This window comes from Apaloderma vittatum, unplaced genomic scaffold, assembly GCF_000703405.1.
Source record: "Apaloderma vittatum isolate BGI_N311 unplaced genomic scaffold, ASM70340v1 scaffold9376, whole genome shotgun sequence".
NCBI classification, from domain to species: domain Eukaryota; kingdom Metazoa; phylum Chordata; class Aves; order Trogoniformes; family Trogonidae; genus Apaloderma; species Apaloderma vittatum.
The window spans coordinates 1-14,749 of record NW_009722266.1 but is presented as its reverse complement, the minus strand read 5'-3'; the positions used below and the strand labels follow the sequence as shown (position 1 = coordinate 14,749).

Here is a 14,749-nt window from a genome sequence, read left to right as displayed (position 1 = left end):
TGAATTTATTTTTTTTTTAAAAAAAAGAACCCAGAAGCAGATCTGTGAGATCAGAGAGAAATTATCACCTATAAAATAGGGGAGAAGAAATTGTTCTTAAGTTCTGAGAACTGCATATTTACCAGTCAAGGGAAAACCGGTAATAATTATTCATCTCAGGGCTTCTTGACCTTAGGCATACATGGATTAGACCCACGATTCTTCTAAATGAGGGCTGACTGGGTAAGCAGATATCTATCTGCATGGAGAAAGCACCTAAAAAAATCAAATGGTAAGATCTTTTCAAAAAATTGCTCATAGGTATAAAAACTGTATGCCATAAAGGCAGTCTCCTTCTCAACTGTTGTACTCTAAATACATTAATGAAGGTTGAGCTATGTTTTTTATGAAACAACAATCATAACAAACAGAATTTTTTAAAGTGCTGAGTGTTGCTCATCGGCAGTTATTTGCTTTTGGAAATCATAGTTTGTAAAGACGCCAGTTTTTTTGTCTTCAGAGTATCTTTGTCTGTGTCAGTAAATGCAGAACACCAAGTAATAGGGAGAAAGATTAAGTACTTGGGCCGTGTTATTCATGGCTGATGTCATGTTCCCATATGCCATCGAAGATTGCTGTCATAGTGGTGCTATATACCAGGGTTTAGTTTGCCACTGCAAATCTGCAGTGACTTGATTGAAACATTCAGAAATAATCAAACCTCCTCTTCCTTTTTTTTTTCTTTTTAGTGTAATGTATACAATGGGAAAGCCTTTGGAAATTCTTTCTAGTTTCTGTTATTGTGTCCTGCCTTCAGGTGACATTTTTAAGAAGCAAAGCCTTCTCTACATGTTCGTATTCCCATTGTTTTATCTTTTGGTCTGCAGGCTTCGGACGGTCAGCAAGGTCTTCCAGGCCTTAAGGGAGAGAAAGGGGATTCATCCTATGCAACAGTCAAAGGTGCTCGTGGGGACCGTGGAGCAACAGCACTCAGAGGACCTTCAGGCATCCCAGGAACCCCTGGCAAGGATGGACTTCCAGGCTTGCTAGGCCCACCAGGCCCTCCAGTAAGTTCAGATTAATTTAGCAGCAGTGCTTCAGAATTAGAATAAGGAGAAGAGACAGTAGAAAGGCCTGGCTTATTAGTCCTGATTAGCCCTGTGGTAAGTCTCCAAATAGATTAAAAACTCACAGTCCCTGAGCACAGATTTGTCTTGGTCAGGACGAATAACTGGAATTTATCATGCCTCTGACCACACAGTCAAAAGATGAACTTGGAGTAGTGTGAGTAGACCCTAATGCTGCTTTATGTCGTGTCCTAGAAGATGCTGTAGGCATAATTATGAGTCAGAATTTGGAAGAGAAAAATCACACCAGGATATTTTTTAATTCAAAAGAAAGTAAATGTCTTTCAGAATATGTAGTATTTACATTTTGGCAAATACAACAGAAAACATTCTTTTTAATAGTCACTGAGCTTTTCTGCGCTTGAAGTAGTGATGGATAATTAACAGTGGTTTCCATGTACCTTCCCAGGCCCATCTGAACCTTGCATAGAACTGACCAAACTTGTATGCATTTGTTAAAATGATAGTGGTGTATATTTTTTCTACATCTCTATGATTTTCAGCTGTAGTTGTGTTTATTGTGCACAGGGTGATGGTGGGCTGGGTTTCCCAGGTGAAAAAGGACTGCCAGGATTACCTGGTTCCAAGGGCCATCGTGGAGAAACTGGTTCTCCTGGCGTTGGTTACGCAGGTCCTAGTGGAGTTCGTGGGCCACCTGGTGACCCAGGGGTGGATGGATTTCCAGGACAAGCAGGTCTTCCAGGCCCTCCAGGTAGGTGTTGCTGGATCTGCTCTTATTTTGAAAAAGTGCACACTGCTCTAAGTCAAATGGCAGCACTCAACTTCCTGCTGTGCCTGTAGCCAGGCCAGAAGATTGCATTAGTTTAAAGATTGCTCTTTAAATTAATTAAAACTGGTTTGTGGGCTCACCAGATCTCACTCAGCAGTCACAGCTTTCTCAAGTTGTCGTGCTTGTGATGACACAGATAATAAGCCACAAATCCTCAAGTAGTACTCCAATAATAAGAGTATTGGATGGAGCTAGTCACTGACTGTTGCTGGAGAACTATTTTATACCAAAGGTATTGATAAAATGAGGTTTTTAAAAAGCACACCCTACTTCATTGTCCAGGTAAAAGTACTAACTCACTGGTATCTGAGACTTCTGAATCAGTTTCCAGAAAAGCTCCAGATTTATTTTTTTTTAAGGGGAAACTGTAATACATTGTATGTATTGATGAATAATGTAGACGTTGATGAATAAGACATTGTCGTGACAGTTAGGTACGGGAGTTCAATTCTAAATGGTGCAGTGAGCTCTGTTTGCTTCCTGAGATACTAGAGTTTGGCTCAACTATTATGGCATTATATGTACCTAAACCATACCATAATGACAAGGAATAAAGTCAGTAAATATAAGTTTGGTAACATTTCAGGTATGGTGCTTTTTGTTTGTTCTTAAAGTGAATTACGTGGAAAGTCATATGTCTAAATATTCATGGAGAATGTCTTCATAACAAAATGACTGCAGAAAGCTATTCCCAATGTCTTGATTCCATGTCAGCCATTTAAATATAATTTAAGATAAACAATGGGTTTTTTTCTTTGCTGCTGCTGATTTTCAATGTATTTTCCATTCTGTGTATATTTAGGCTTCTAGGTTTGTTATTCTGTCAGTATCAGTAGTGCAGAATCAGTAATGTGTTTGCAGGCATAATATTGTTGCATAGGTTTCTGGCTAGTAAACCAATGTGCTGAGTTCAATAGTCCTGGCAGTAAGACTGCTGCAGTATGAGGAATTAGCAGAGGAGTCTCAGACCCAGAGGAGGTGAGAACTAGCCCAGAATAGCATTGGGAAGGTTGCACAGATATGCAGCGTCATGCTGGGTTGGTATGGGGTGAGAAGACAGCTAGCATTAATAACTCCCTGGAGCAGTCTGCATAATAAGTTTTTTTTCCAATTCGGGTCACACGATAAATGCTAAAAGCTTTACTAATTCATAGCTGTGAGTGCTTACATCTTTGTTTGGTAAATTGTCTCTTAGAAAATTCAGTAAATTAACATTGCGTTGTAAGATAAGTAAAAGTAAAATACTCTCTGCATGTTGTGAACTCCACATATTCTGCAGAGCACATCAGAAGCCAGCTCATTTTGAATGCTGCATCAAAGCTTTGATACCAGTCAATGGTCCTTTATAGAAGAGTATTTATAGTCAAAATATGTAGGAAAGTGTGAATAATTCATTAGCCAGTTCAGTTTGCACCTCCATAGAGATAGGTAAGAAAACTTGTGAGTGCATCATTCCCTCCATACTAGGAAATAATTTGCATATATTAAAAGACTCTTTGATGTAGTAACTTTCATCTAATATTAAAGAAATGTGGGTGGGTGGAAGAAATAATCATTTCTTACAGTGCTCAGACTGAAAGACCTTATTGTGAAAATGAGGAAAGACATTAAAAAGAGACTGTGACCTACTGAAGTTACCACTTCAAAGACACCACTGAGGAATTTTGCTTGAGTTCATGCCACCTGCAGTACAACAGGGTGGAACAGTCTTGCTTTGGAAAAATCTAACTCACTATTTTATAAAAAGCTAGATTAATTTTACCTAGTGTATGAGAATGCTCAAAAATGTTGAAATTGCCCATATTTCACTTTTATACTTGATGTGATGATTTCATAATTGTTTTACTTCCTTGATACTGGAATATGACTGTGTAAACCCTGATAATGTAGGGTATTAGCTGGACAACTCGAAGTTTTGCTTATATGGATTTACAGTAAGCCTTGCTTACAACATTTTACAAAAATCACAAGGAAACAGTCCTATTTGTATTGCAGTTGACATGAAATATCCATTGTTCAAGTATTCTACTGCTAACTAATAATGTAAAATACAGAACATGCTATTGTACAGAGGTGTTTTTTGGAAAACTCATGTCAGACAGTCCTTAAAGCCATGTGATGTGAATGCAGCAGTATTAATTAAACTTCCCTTTCCATGCCAGTTGCTGCCCCAAATGCTAGCTTTTTGAAAAATGTCATTCTTCATTGTGCTGTGTCTGAGGAGAAGGTGTCACAGAGATGGTGGATCTCAACTTTTTCTTTGATGAAGAATTCAGCATTAGGCTCACATAGGATTGTAGAAGACCAGAATTGGAATTTTTAGTTGGGGTCCTTACCATTTAGCTTTTACTTTATTGAAAGAATGCCCTGTCAAAGTGTACTGAAGTGCAGGCAGCAATGTGTGTGTCACATTTTGCAATCATGGTATTAGGTGTCCATATCCATTCAAAGCATAACTTAGATTAGTATTTTAGTTTTGAACTTCTGTTCTTAAAGATAGTGCTGACTATAACAATGAATTGCTGTCACAGATGCAAACAGAGCAAGCTTTGGCTTTGCGTAAGAATGGAAGTGTTATTGCAACTCTGTGTAGATATGTTATTGTGAGTACAGTCATTTTAAAATTAATTTTGCTGTTACTGAATGCCTTACATCAAGAAAAAAGTAATGAATCAAGAACTGACCTTCGGTTCTCTCACATCAAAGTACAAAACGTTCTGATGTTTCCTTAAGAATTTGCATGGCATCGCAATATGTGAGTAGATTAGACACCCTGAGGATTTTTCCTTTTGTTTCCTGCTACATCTCAGTTTCCATATGAGCCTTGTTTTTTCTTTATACTAGAGCTGATACCTGTTAGTAGCCCTCAACTACCTAGAATTTTTGATTAGGATTGTTCTTTCTTCTCACAAGTCTGAATAATGAAATCAGTCACACAAGTCAAAATAATGGAATCATGAAAATTAGGGTTGAGGTGGAATGAAAGGAGATAGAAATGCGAGATCAAACCAGAATCGCTCTGTCATTTGGTACTGTAAGAGAGGGATGCTTAAGTCTGCCTATACTGCCAGTTTTGGGGCTGGAGCCTAAACTGAAAGCTTAAGTTTCTGTCTCTGGTTGGATGTGAGCATCAAAGTGAAATTTTCACACAGCCTTTTGTGAACTGTGTTGGAATCTGTTGAGAAGAACCCAAGAATGTCATCGAACCAGTTCTTAGCACAGTTTCAACTTTCATAGGGATCTTCACAGCTTTTGCACCAGAAATTGGGTTACTTCATGAGTTTTTGTCCTGACCTATGTCATTTCAAGACCCCTATTTCCACTGTCAGTGTTGGAAGCAAAGAGCCATATTTATGATCCACACAGAAGTCCACTGGTTTGACTGGATATATCCAGGAAATAGTTTAACTCAGGGTGTTTTGTTAATAAAATTTGCTAGTCATCTGAAAATGTTAAATCTTTTTGGAAAAAAAGTGCTTAACTCGTGTTGCTGTGATGAAATAAATACTTTCAGTGTTGCTTGATTTGGACCATATTACCTCCTCAGGACTGAAAGTAGTCACAATTTGGAGTGCTCTTGAATGGCTGATGAGTAAATTTGGCTTGTCAGTCTGGGAATGGAGCTTAAATAGTAGGATACCATAAAAGAGATTGGATAGAAATGAGAAACAATGTAGCTGTGATACCTCATTATTATCTCATTATAATCTCATCCTCAGTCAGCCTTGTAGTTGATGCCAGGTTTGAATTAGCCAATATTGGGCAGCAGTGCAGTTAGGCAGCTGTTTCTTGGTGCGTAGAGAAGTGTTCAGGGTAATGAAAGAAACCACCTCATCCCCGAATTTGCTTTAGCAGTGATCTTCTGTGTGCAATCTCTCTGACTAAATAGCTCTTAAGGTCCTATAGAGTTTCGATCTTAGGAAGTATATCTGTGATAGTTTAAGACTAAGCCAGCTGTTACAGTGCAGGACCTAATTCTATAGTTCTAGCACAGACTCCTCTTAAAATAACCAGCAGCATTTCTGACGTTGTAAAGTCTTGAATTAGTTTTGTGATAATCGTTTGTGTGACTATATGAATGTGACTTCAGCTGTCAGTGGTCTACGAGGAGGAATGTTGGAAGTGTTTGAGATCTTTCAGGTAAATCTGATATACTAGTAACCCTGGTAATGCCACATAAATTTCATTCTACTGAAGAGTGATTGCTCTTACAAACAGAGCTTTGTTTTGAGAGGTGGTAGTCAGTCAAAGAGCTTTGCAATTGCTGAGTCTTGTTTGCTGCTAATAAACTTTTAAGCCATGTGGTTAGTTCTTAATCTGACAGACTGCAGAAGAAGCAGTTGGAGAGTAAGGCTGAAATAAAAGATCCTTGCTATTCCACCTTCCATGCATCTCCCTGGGCTAAACTTTTGGGTGACAACATTTTTTAAATACTTGCCAATATTCCCTAGATACATATTTTATCTTGCATGTGCATATTTATTTTAGAATTTCACACTATAGCTTACATCCTCAGTTTTTAAAAATTATCAACACCTGTCAGCTCGCATTGCATTTGAAACCTCTCAGCGTGGACCTTAAGCTCTCCAAGTCAGACTGCATTTTCAATTGTCTGTTGCATAGCCCCTACCACAGGGAGGAGCAGCTGCTGCGTGGGAGCTATGGATATCATGCTAGAAGTAGTCTGCAGCCATAGTTGCTACTTTTTATTGATCATGCGGTAATTAAGTAGTAGGGGTAAGATTAGACAATTTTCAGGCTCTGAATGCCTCTTTTTCACCATGTCAACAGTGTTGGATGTGCTTAAGTTCACTTAAAACCTCTTACATGTCCTGTAAAAAGCATCTGGATACTAAATGTTCCTCTTCTCTCTAAAAGGGGCTGTGTGCATCCTCAGTGTTTCTTTGTTTTAGGTATCACCTTGCCCTGCATAGTTCCTGGAGCGTATGGGCCCCCAGGGATTCACGGCTTTCCAGGTTTGCCAGGTAGGGATACAAGCTGATCGTAATGCACTGGCTGACTACCAAGAAGCATTTATTCCTCGAGGAAGATTAATAACTGCTAATTCTTCTTCTCTGAGTGGTAGTTATTTCAGAGAGTTAACCAGCAGAACAGTGTTCTTTTTTCTTTTCAAAGAGACGAGTCTTCAATCGCATGGAGGATCATAATGAGTGCACCATTTTTTTCCCTTTCAAGTAGCCTCTGATCACTCCTTTTGCATTTATGTAGCTGTTTAAACAGCCATAGCTTTGAGGCTTTGTTTAGCTTAAATTGTGTATCCAGTGAGTGCTTTCAGCCTCAGCTTGGCAGAAAAGATCTGATAGTGTTTTCATGTGCTGTGTTTTTGACTTCCACTATTCATCCATTAATATTATCTATTAATATATTTTTACCCTTAGGTCCCAAGGGCAGCAAAGGTTTTCCTGGCATTCCAGGACAACCTGGATTACCTGGATCAAAAGGACAGCCAGGGTCTCCAGGAATAGTAGGGTTGCAAGGGGAACCTGGTAAGACGGAAGTTACTGGAGTTCTTTTTATTGTCTGAGTAATTTATACAATATTTTATCAAAAGTTGTCCAACCTCCTTGGCCACTTTTCTGCCTGGTACCTTCATAATGCTCTACTGAGAGCTCCATTGTGCTCCTTCCAAATGCAATCTCTGCAAGCGTTTGCAGCTTGGAAGAAAGCAGAAGAAATGTTTAAGATAGTTGTAACCTGCCTATAATTATATATTGTTCCTGGAAGAGGACAGCTAACACAATTTATTTCTCCAGAGACTGTCACCATGTTCTTTGTTCGTTTAGATTAACTGCACATTTAGTGTAAATCTTGTTTTAAGCCACATGGTACTCTGGTAAAGGCACACTGTGCACAATGTTTGGACTATTTTTAACTGTGGGAATTTCTAATGGTTGTATACATAGAGAGGAAGAAGCAGAGGTGGTGTGGGAAGATTCCTAAAGCTAAATTGCTGTGTATCCTTGAAATTTCTCTGGATATGGCTGAAGAAATCTCTCATTCTTTCAGTACATTAAGGGAGGATGTCATCTTTATGGGGTCACTAATTTCATGACATAACCCGTGAGCAGTGTGACCGGTCCACGCAGCAGTGCAGCTTAGTGTCTGCTTGGTACAGAGAGCATGGTCTTCAGTTCTTCTTGTACCAAGGCTGCCAATGTCTTTTGCCCCACTGTGCCAGAAGTTGTCTGACATAGAGGACAGAGTAGGAAAGGTGTAAAGAATTGTAACATCTTTGCAGCTTTTGTGGTTGATAGTGACAGTGGTGAGATACTGTCTGTCTGCAGCCTGAAATAGCATTCTTCTCTTTTTTTGCTCCTTTTTGCCTGATCTGCCATCTAGTGAAACCAAGTTTGTAAAGCTGCAACTAGCTGCAGTTTCCAGATACTCCTAAAGTATTCCTTTTAAAAAAAAATAAAGAATAATATGAAAGGATATTTTACCTGTTTTAAACAGTTTCATTCCTGTGTGACCTGCTCTGGGTGATCCTGCTCTGGCAGGGGGTTTGGACTAGATGATCTTTCGAGGACACTTCCAACCTCTGACATTCTGTGATTCTGTGATCATTTTCTGTAACCAAATATTGTTTTCAATTCAATACTGATACGTTCTGCAACTTCCCAAACAACTTGTTTTTTTCACACAAATTTTATAAATGTTGATTTTGTTAGAAATGCCATTGGAAGCAGATATTCTGTGCTTCTGCTGAGTGACATTTACTGTTTTTCTCTTTAAGGCTTCCCTGGACCTCGAGGAGAGCAGGGGTCACAAGGACTTCCAGGACTGGATGGAACAGATGGTTTGCCTGGGAAAATGGGTGCTTCAGGGTTAGCTGGAACAAAAGGACCTCCTGGAGATATATTTGGTGCTGAGAGTGGAGCTCTGGGAGAGCGTGGCCGACCTGGACTTCCGGGCGATAAAGGGCTTGCAGGTGATCTTGGATTTCCAGGACCAAAGGGTAAGCACTGATACTGCTTTTATGTAGGAATATCAAACTGTTTCTCTTTCAGAAACCTTTCCTCCTTCCAGTCTCATTTAAGATACTGCATTACCAGTCCTCTATGCCACTCACAGGTGGTGATTTGCTGGTTTTCTCTCAGAACATAATGCAACTCAAAGGCTTTTCTTAAAACTCACATTTTTAATTACAAGTGTGAGCTTTGTTTTATTTGTTTCATAACCTCCTACTTCTCTATTTCCAGGGTCAGATGGAAGGCCAGGGCTCCTAGGTATTAAAGGCGAACAGGGTAATCCAGGATATTCGGGTGTCCCTGGATTGCGAGGACCTCCTGGTCCTGGAGGTCCTTTTGGCATTAAGGGAAAACCAGGACCCATGGGGTCAGTTGGCCTTGCAGGAGCACCAGGTATGAACATAAGTAGCTAAGCTAAACAATGCCATGTTGAGGAAGTGTGAAGGAGATTTGGCATTTGCTAGGAACGAGCTCCTACCTCTCGTTAGTGGTAACAGTGCAGAATTTGAGCCTGTTGCCTCTGACTGCTGGAAGAATCTTGCCTGGAAATGATGCCTTAAGGCTGTAAGAACTACAGAGGAAAGAAAGGAGAAAGCATCTGAAATGTCTTGATATTAACATGTCTGCTCTTACATGCTCACTGTATCATTGACTAATCTTCATTTCTCATTTTAATGATGATTAGTTTCTCATGTATGAGATTGCTTGAGATATGACTTTGATATACTGAAAAATGGTTGGCTTTCTTAGAACAAGCATTTAAGTCTTCTGTGTGTTTTGTTTTCCTGGAGAAAAAGAGAAATTTATGTCCTCTCACTTAATGGGGAAAACCAACACATCACTTGAGTACAGCAGTATCTCTCAAGCTGCACTGACTGAAGTGTTTCATTATAACGGTATATGCAAGACTTGAGAACCCAGCAAAGAGGGAACTGGGAATTGGTATGTAATGGTCTGAGACATAACTTGTCTGTTCTGACATACAGAATGACAGTGCTGGAGCACAGTGACATCTAAAGTGAAAGCAGTAACATCATTTGAGATGAAAATCATAGAGTTTTAGAGGGTTTTTTGATGTTAACATTCCTTTTGCCTCTATTGTGTTACAGTTTTGGACTGTATGTGATATATAACTTTCCTTTAACTGTTGCTAGAATGATAACCTCCAAATTATTAAGATTTTTGTGTCTGTAGTCTCTCTGAATAGTTAATTTCTTGTTCTTTCTGTTTACATATTTTGTCTGTTTTTTCCTTCACCATGTTTCTGTTCCATTTATCATCAACTCTTCATTTCTGATGCACACTGTTTGGTTATGGGTTCTTCACATAGGCTGTCAAGGTGAGAAAATGCAGTGTAGCATAAAAGCTCATGGACTAACAACCTAGCTTTTAATGCTACAAGAATTGCATTGAATATAGGTGATACCCCTTATTATTGCTAATCAAACCAGAAGTCAAACACCTAAAGGCAAAATAGTGCATATGATGTTGGTTTTGTGACAGCACAATCAAGAGCTTGTTCCCTTAGTGACCAATTTGCCCTTGAGAAATAACACTACCAAGGCGGAAAAGAAACTTGTGAAAACAAGCCTCTCCGGTTGTTCTCTCATTCCCCCAGTGGAAGTGGTGGGTAGCAGAAGCTGGCATTAATGGTACTCCCCATTCTGTTTTGGCTGCCCTGATGATAAAGGTAAGACTGATGCACCACAGTTTAGTGTGTGGTTAAGGAGACAAAAATGGATACATCATAAGGGGTTTCACCCTTGCCAGTTGTGTAGTGATGTAGGCAGTAACCCTCTTCATAGGTATTTTATTATTAGATGACTAATGCTTTTGCAGTTCTAAGCTTTATGCTTTCTAGTATGCTGCATGTGCCATAAGGTCCATTTGTCGTATTGAAAACAGCACTGTTTAAAGCATTTGGGTAGCTGTCTACAAATTTTCCTAGTGTTTGAATGACATAATCTAATGAGTTTCTTCTTGTATTGATTCAGGACTTCCTGGAGTCAAAGGCTTGACTGGGGATGTGGGTCCACAAGGCCCTGCTGGTATGAAAGGCTTCCCAGGTCTTGAAGGTGTTCCAGGTTCTCCTGGGGAAAGAGGATTCTTAGGGCCACCTGGGCCTTTTGGTCAGGATGGGCATCCAGGTTTCCCTGGGCCAAAAGGTATGTGTTCCACTAGGGGAATAGTTTGAGATTACTGTGCACACAAGAAAATAATACTGTTAATGCTGATTTTAGGCCTAACTTGTCAGAAAAGAATGAATTCCCAACTAGTGCTGGAATGCTTTTGTTTTGCTGCTGAGTTATGAATTATAAAATCATTGGTCACAAGGATAGCCATCTTAAAGGACTTGGACCCTTCTGGGAAAAGGATTATGTAAATCAAGACTAAAAAAGCAAGAAAACTGAAGAAATGGCAAATGGTGATTGAAATTTATAGAAGGGAATTAAAGATTTACAATCCTTCTGGTCATTAAGCACCAATACAATAGTTGATTACTTGGAGAATTCTGTTACTTTAAGCAGAGAGCTAGGTAACTGTAGGTTGCTCTCTTGGAAATTGATTGGGTTTTGGTCTTGCATGGAAGAGGACCAGGCTCTCAAAGGTGAACTGAAAAGTGCTGGCTGGAAGTATTATGAGTGGAGAGAGATCCATGAACGAAGTAGCTGTGCTGTACTTGCGCCATGAAGTTTTACTGCTCAGATTTCGATGACTGGCCAGACTGATGCTACCTTTACCTTACCAGCCAGGTGTGTACACGGTGTACCAAACGAAACTAATTTTCCCTTTCTTAACGTTTTTGTACAGGCGAGAAAGGGTCTTCTGGCTTGCTTGGTTTCCCTGGCATGCCAGGGCTACCTGGTGTCCCTGGGGTGAATGGGTTTAAAGGAACTCCTGGCGCAGCTGGAAGTAAAGGGAGGCCTGGAGTAGTGGGTCTCCAAGGTCAAAAAGGTAAGAAGCAGATGAAAGGCTTTTGCTGACTGTACAGTAGAGGGACTTAGGAGGCTTTTAAGAGATGTCTGTGTATTTGATGTTTTCTTCTAAATATTATGTTCTTCCTGGTGAAATACTTTGGCCTCACTGCCAAGTATGTTGAGCACTTAATGATATGTATGATATCTTTCTTCAGGTGACAGAGGTGATGCAGGCCCACCTGGTCTTCCTGCTCTTGGGCATCCAGAACAGGCACTGCGATTCAAAGGAGAGAAAGGAGATCCTGGATTAGCTGGACTTGGAGGATTCCCTGGGCCAAGAGGTATTTCACAACATTGTAGCTAGTTACCAGTATCAATTGTTCAGTAGCTCTCCTTGTTCTCAATGTAGCATGGTCTGTCCTTTTGACAGCCCCTGCAGTATTTTCTGCTCTGCCATTCATATTCTAGCAAGATGCAACAGTTTGAAATTTTGAGAAAACAGTTTTTCCTTTGAAGCTCTGCTCTGCAGAGCTAATGTCATCCCTTCCTCTTCTTTTAAAGGGAGCTTTGGGTAACAGGTCAGTTGGCCCAAATGAGCTGAATGTGTGTGTTATGAAATGAAATTACACTCTTGTATAACCCAGGTGACAAAGGAATCCCAGGAAGCCGTGGACAGCCTGGTCTCCCTGGTCCAGTTGGGTCAGCAAGCAAAGAGAGAGGTCTTCATGGAGACCCAGGCTTCCCTGGTCCACCTGGACAGCTTGGGTTGCCAGGACGGAAGGGTACACATGGTATTGTATGAATGCCAGGGGAAAGGGTAAATACTTTCTTTAGTATCTTCATCTTGTCTAAATGTTCTTAGGAAAATCCTGTGTTCTGACTGATACCTCTATAGCAAAGCAGCAGAAGCTGGCAGGACCTTTCCTTACAAAACTTCCAGATTGTTTTTGTTGAGCTCGTACTGTTGAATGAAATTTTGGATAGTGTTTCTTCCTACATGTTTGTTGTTTGTTATCCTACATGACCCAAACTTGGCACAGCAGGAAGAAAACGCAAAAGCTAATTTTAGGGTTTATTTTTTCAGGGTTCAGATGGTGTCACAGGAACACTTGGATTCCCAGGACCTGTTGGTCCCCCTGGTCCAAAAGGTAAAATAATTTTTGTAATGTACATGGTCTTTCAGTACACACAGTCCTAATATTCATGACAAAATTGAATGAATAGGGTTCGAAAAGTGTCATTGCTCTCCAGTGACTGGCTCCGAAGTACATGTCCCCTTGTAAGGGGCTTCATTCAGATGAGACTAGTCCCAAGCCAAATGCCTTTGAAAGTTTGCTCAATGTCCTTTGAAAGTTTGGCCATAGCACCGTGTGAAGCATGTTGGACAGTATAAGAAGCGTCTTTTTCTTTAACCTCCTGGTGTTAAAACTATAAAGGACAAGATGTGAAATTACGCATAAATGTTTGTCATATCATGCATTTGCATGAGTGAATTTGTATCTATTGCTGTTTATAAGCTCAGGTACGTTACTTACTATTGTTTTTGTTTGCTCCATGGATTTGAATCATAGGCAAGGTTTATTTTCACAAACAAGGCTATTGAGCAGCCCTGAAAACTGCTCCCTGCAGTCAAGTAGGGAATGTCTTCCTCACCTTGTCTTTCTTTTCCAGGTGACCAGGGAGAGTCTGTTGGCATTCCTTGCATTGCTGGAGCAAAAGGAGAGCGAGGGGACACAGGATTCCCAGGTAAAGTAGCCCTCAATGGCTCGCTTCAAGAATGCAGGATTATAGACATTAAAAAGGATAGCATTGCCGAGTTTGTGATTATGAATTTAAATACTTTAGTCCTCTCCTGGAAGTGAGATTTGAGGAGTTGGGAACCCAAGTGGGACACAAATCAGGATGATAATGAACAGGTCTGAGAACAGCCCAATTCTAATGCTGAGTCCCACCTCTCTTCCTGAGGAGGAATTTGTGAACTTGCACTGGTATTTGGCAGTCCCATCCTGGACCTAGACCATGGCTAAGCAGACACAAGTGCTGCAGCCTCAACATAACATGTTTCTCTTTCACTTCATGCCTTCCCCCATTTTGACGTGCTCTAGCATGCTGCCTGTTTTTATCCTTTCAGGAGAGAGAGGGAGAGAAGGACCCAAGGGTGAACCAGGCTACCCAGGAAGCACTGGAGTGAATGGACTCAAAGGAGGCCCAGGAGATCTTGGCCAAGAAGGACCAGCAGGTACTGGATTATGCATCTAAGTTCTGCAGATCATGGTGTGACTGTAGAACAACCTCGCCTTGCTTTTTCCTTAGCCCTGGTTGGCCTGTTTCAGCTGAGGCTTAAACAAGAAGGTTGAGGCAATGTGGGCCCACTGCTGAATGAGTTGGGTGCCCTGGTGACAGAGGATGCAGAGAAGGCAAAGTTACTGAATGGCTTCTTTGCCTCTGTCTGTCCTGCTGGAGACTGTCCTCAGGAGCCCCAGATCTCTGAGGCCACAGAGGAAATCAAGATAAAGAAGGAATTTGCCTTGGTTGATGAGGACTGGATTAGGGATCAGTTGGGCAATCTGAACATCCATAAATCCATGGGCCCTGATGGGATCACAGAATCACAGAATGTCAGGAGTTGGAAGGGACCTCAAAAGATCATCTAGTCCAGCCCCCCTGCCAGAGCAGGATCACCTACAGTAAATCGCAGGATACATCCATGGGTGCTGAGGGAGCTGGTGCAAGCCATAGCTAGGCCCCTCTCCATCATCTTTAGTAAGTCGTGGGCAACAGGAGAGGTGCCTGAGGACCAGAGGAAAGCAAATGTCATTCCAGTCTTCAAAAAGGGCAAGAAGGAGGGCGTGGGTAACTACGGACTGGTGAGCCTCACCTCCAGTCCTGGAAAGGTGGTGGAACGACTTATGCTCGGCACTGTGTTAGGCATATCAAGGATAAGAG

The 14,749-nt window shown here is 40.9% G+C and overlaps 1 protein-coding gene across 1 annotated transcript in view; it reads left to right on the top strand.

Annotated features, from left to right (window-relative positions):
• The window catches only part of LOC104275688 (collagen alpha-6(IV) chain-like), a gene marked incomplete at both ends in the record, with an annotated part of 31,007 nt that extends 16,965 nt beyond the window's left edge, over positions 1 to 14,042 (top strand). The window contains 13 exons of the mRNA XM_009871714.1: positions 867 to 1,046; positions 1,635 to 1,818; positions 6,810 to 6,881; positions 7,296 to 7,403; positions 8,651 to 8,872; positions 9,117 to 9,278; positions 10,880 to 11,050; positions 11,697 to 11,840; positions 12,019 to 12,144; positions 12,448 to 12,599; positions 12,888 to 12,951; positions 13,475 to 13,549; positions 13,935 to 14,042. Coding sequence (XP_009870016.1) covers positions 867 to 1,046; positions 1,635 to 1,818; positions 6,810 to 6,881; positions 7,296 to 7,403; positions 8,651 to 8,872; positions 9,117 to 9,278; positions 10,880 to 11,050; positions 11,697 to 11,840; positions 12,019 to 12,144; positions 12,448 to 12,599; positions 12,888 to 12,951; positions 13,475 to 13,549; positions 13,935 to 14,042 — 1,768 coding nt within the window. The remainder of the gene's footprint in view (positions 1 to 866; positions 1,047 to 1,634; positions 1,819 to 6,809; positions 6,882 to 7,295; positions 7,404 to 8,650; positions 8,873 to 9,116; positions 9,279 to 10,879; positions 11,051 to 11,696; positions 11,841 to 12,018; positions 12,145 to 12,447; positions 12,600 to 12,887; positions 12,952 to 13,474; positions 13,550 to 13,934) is intronic.
• Between the last annotated feature and the right edge of the window lie 707 nt (positions 14,043 to 14,749).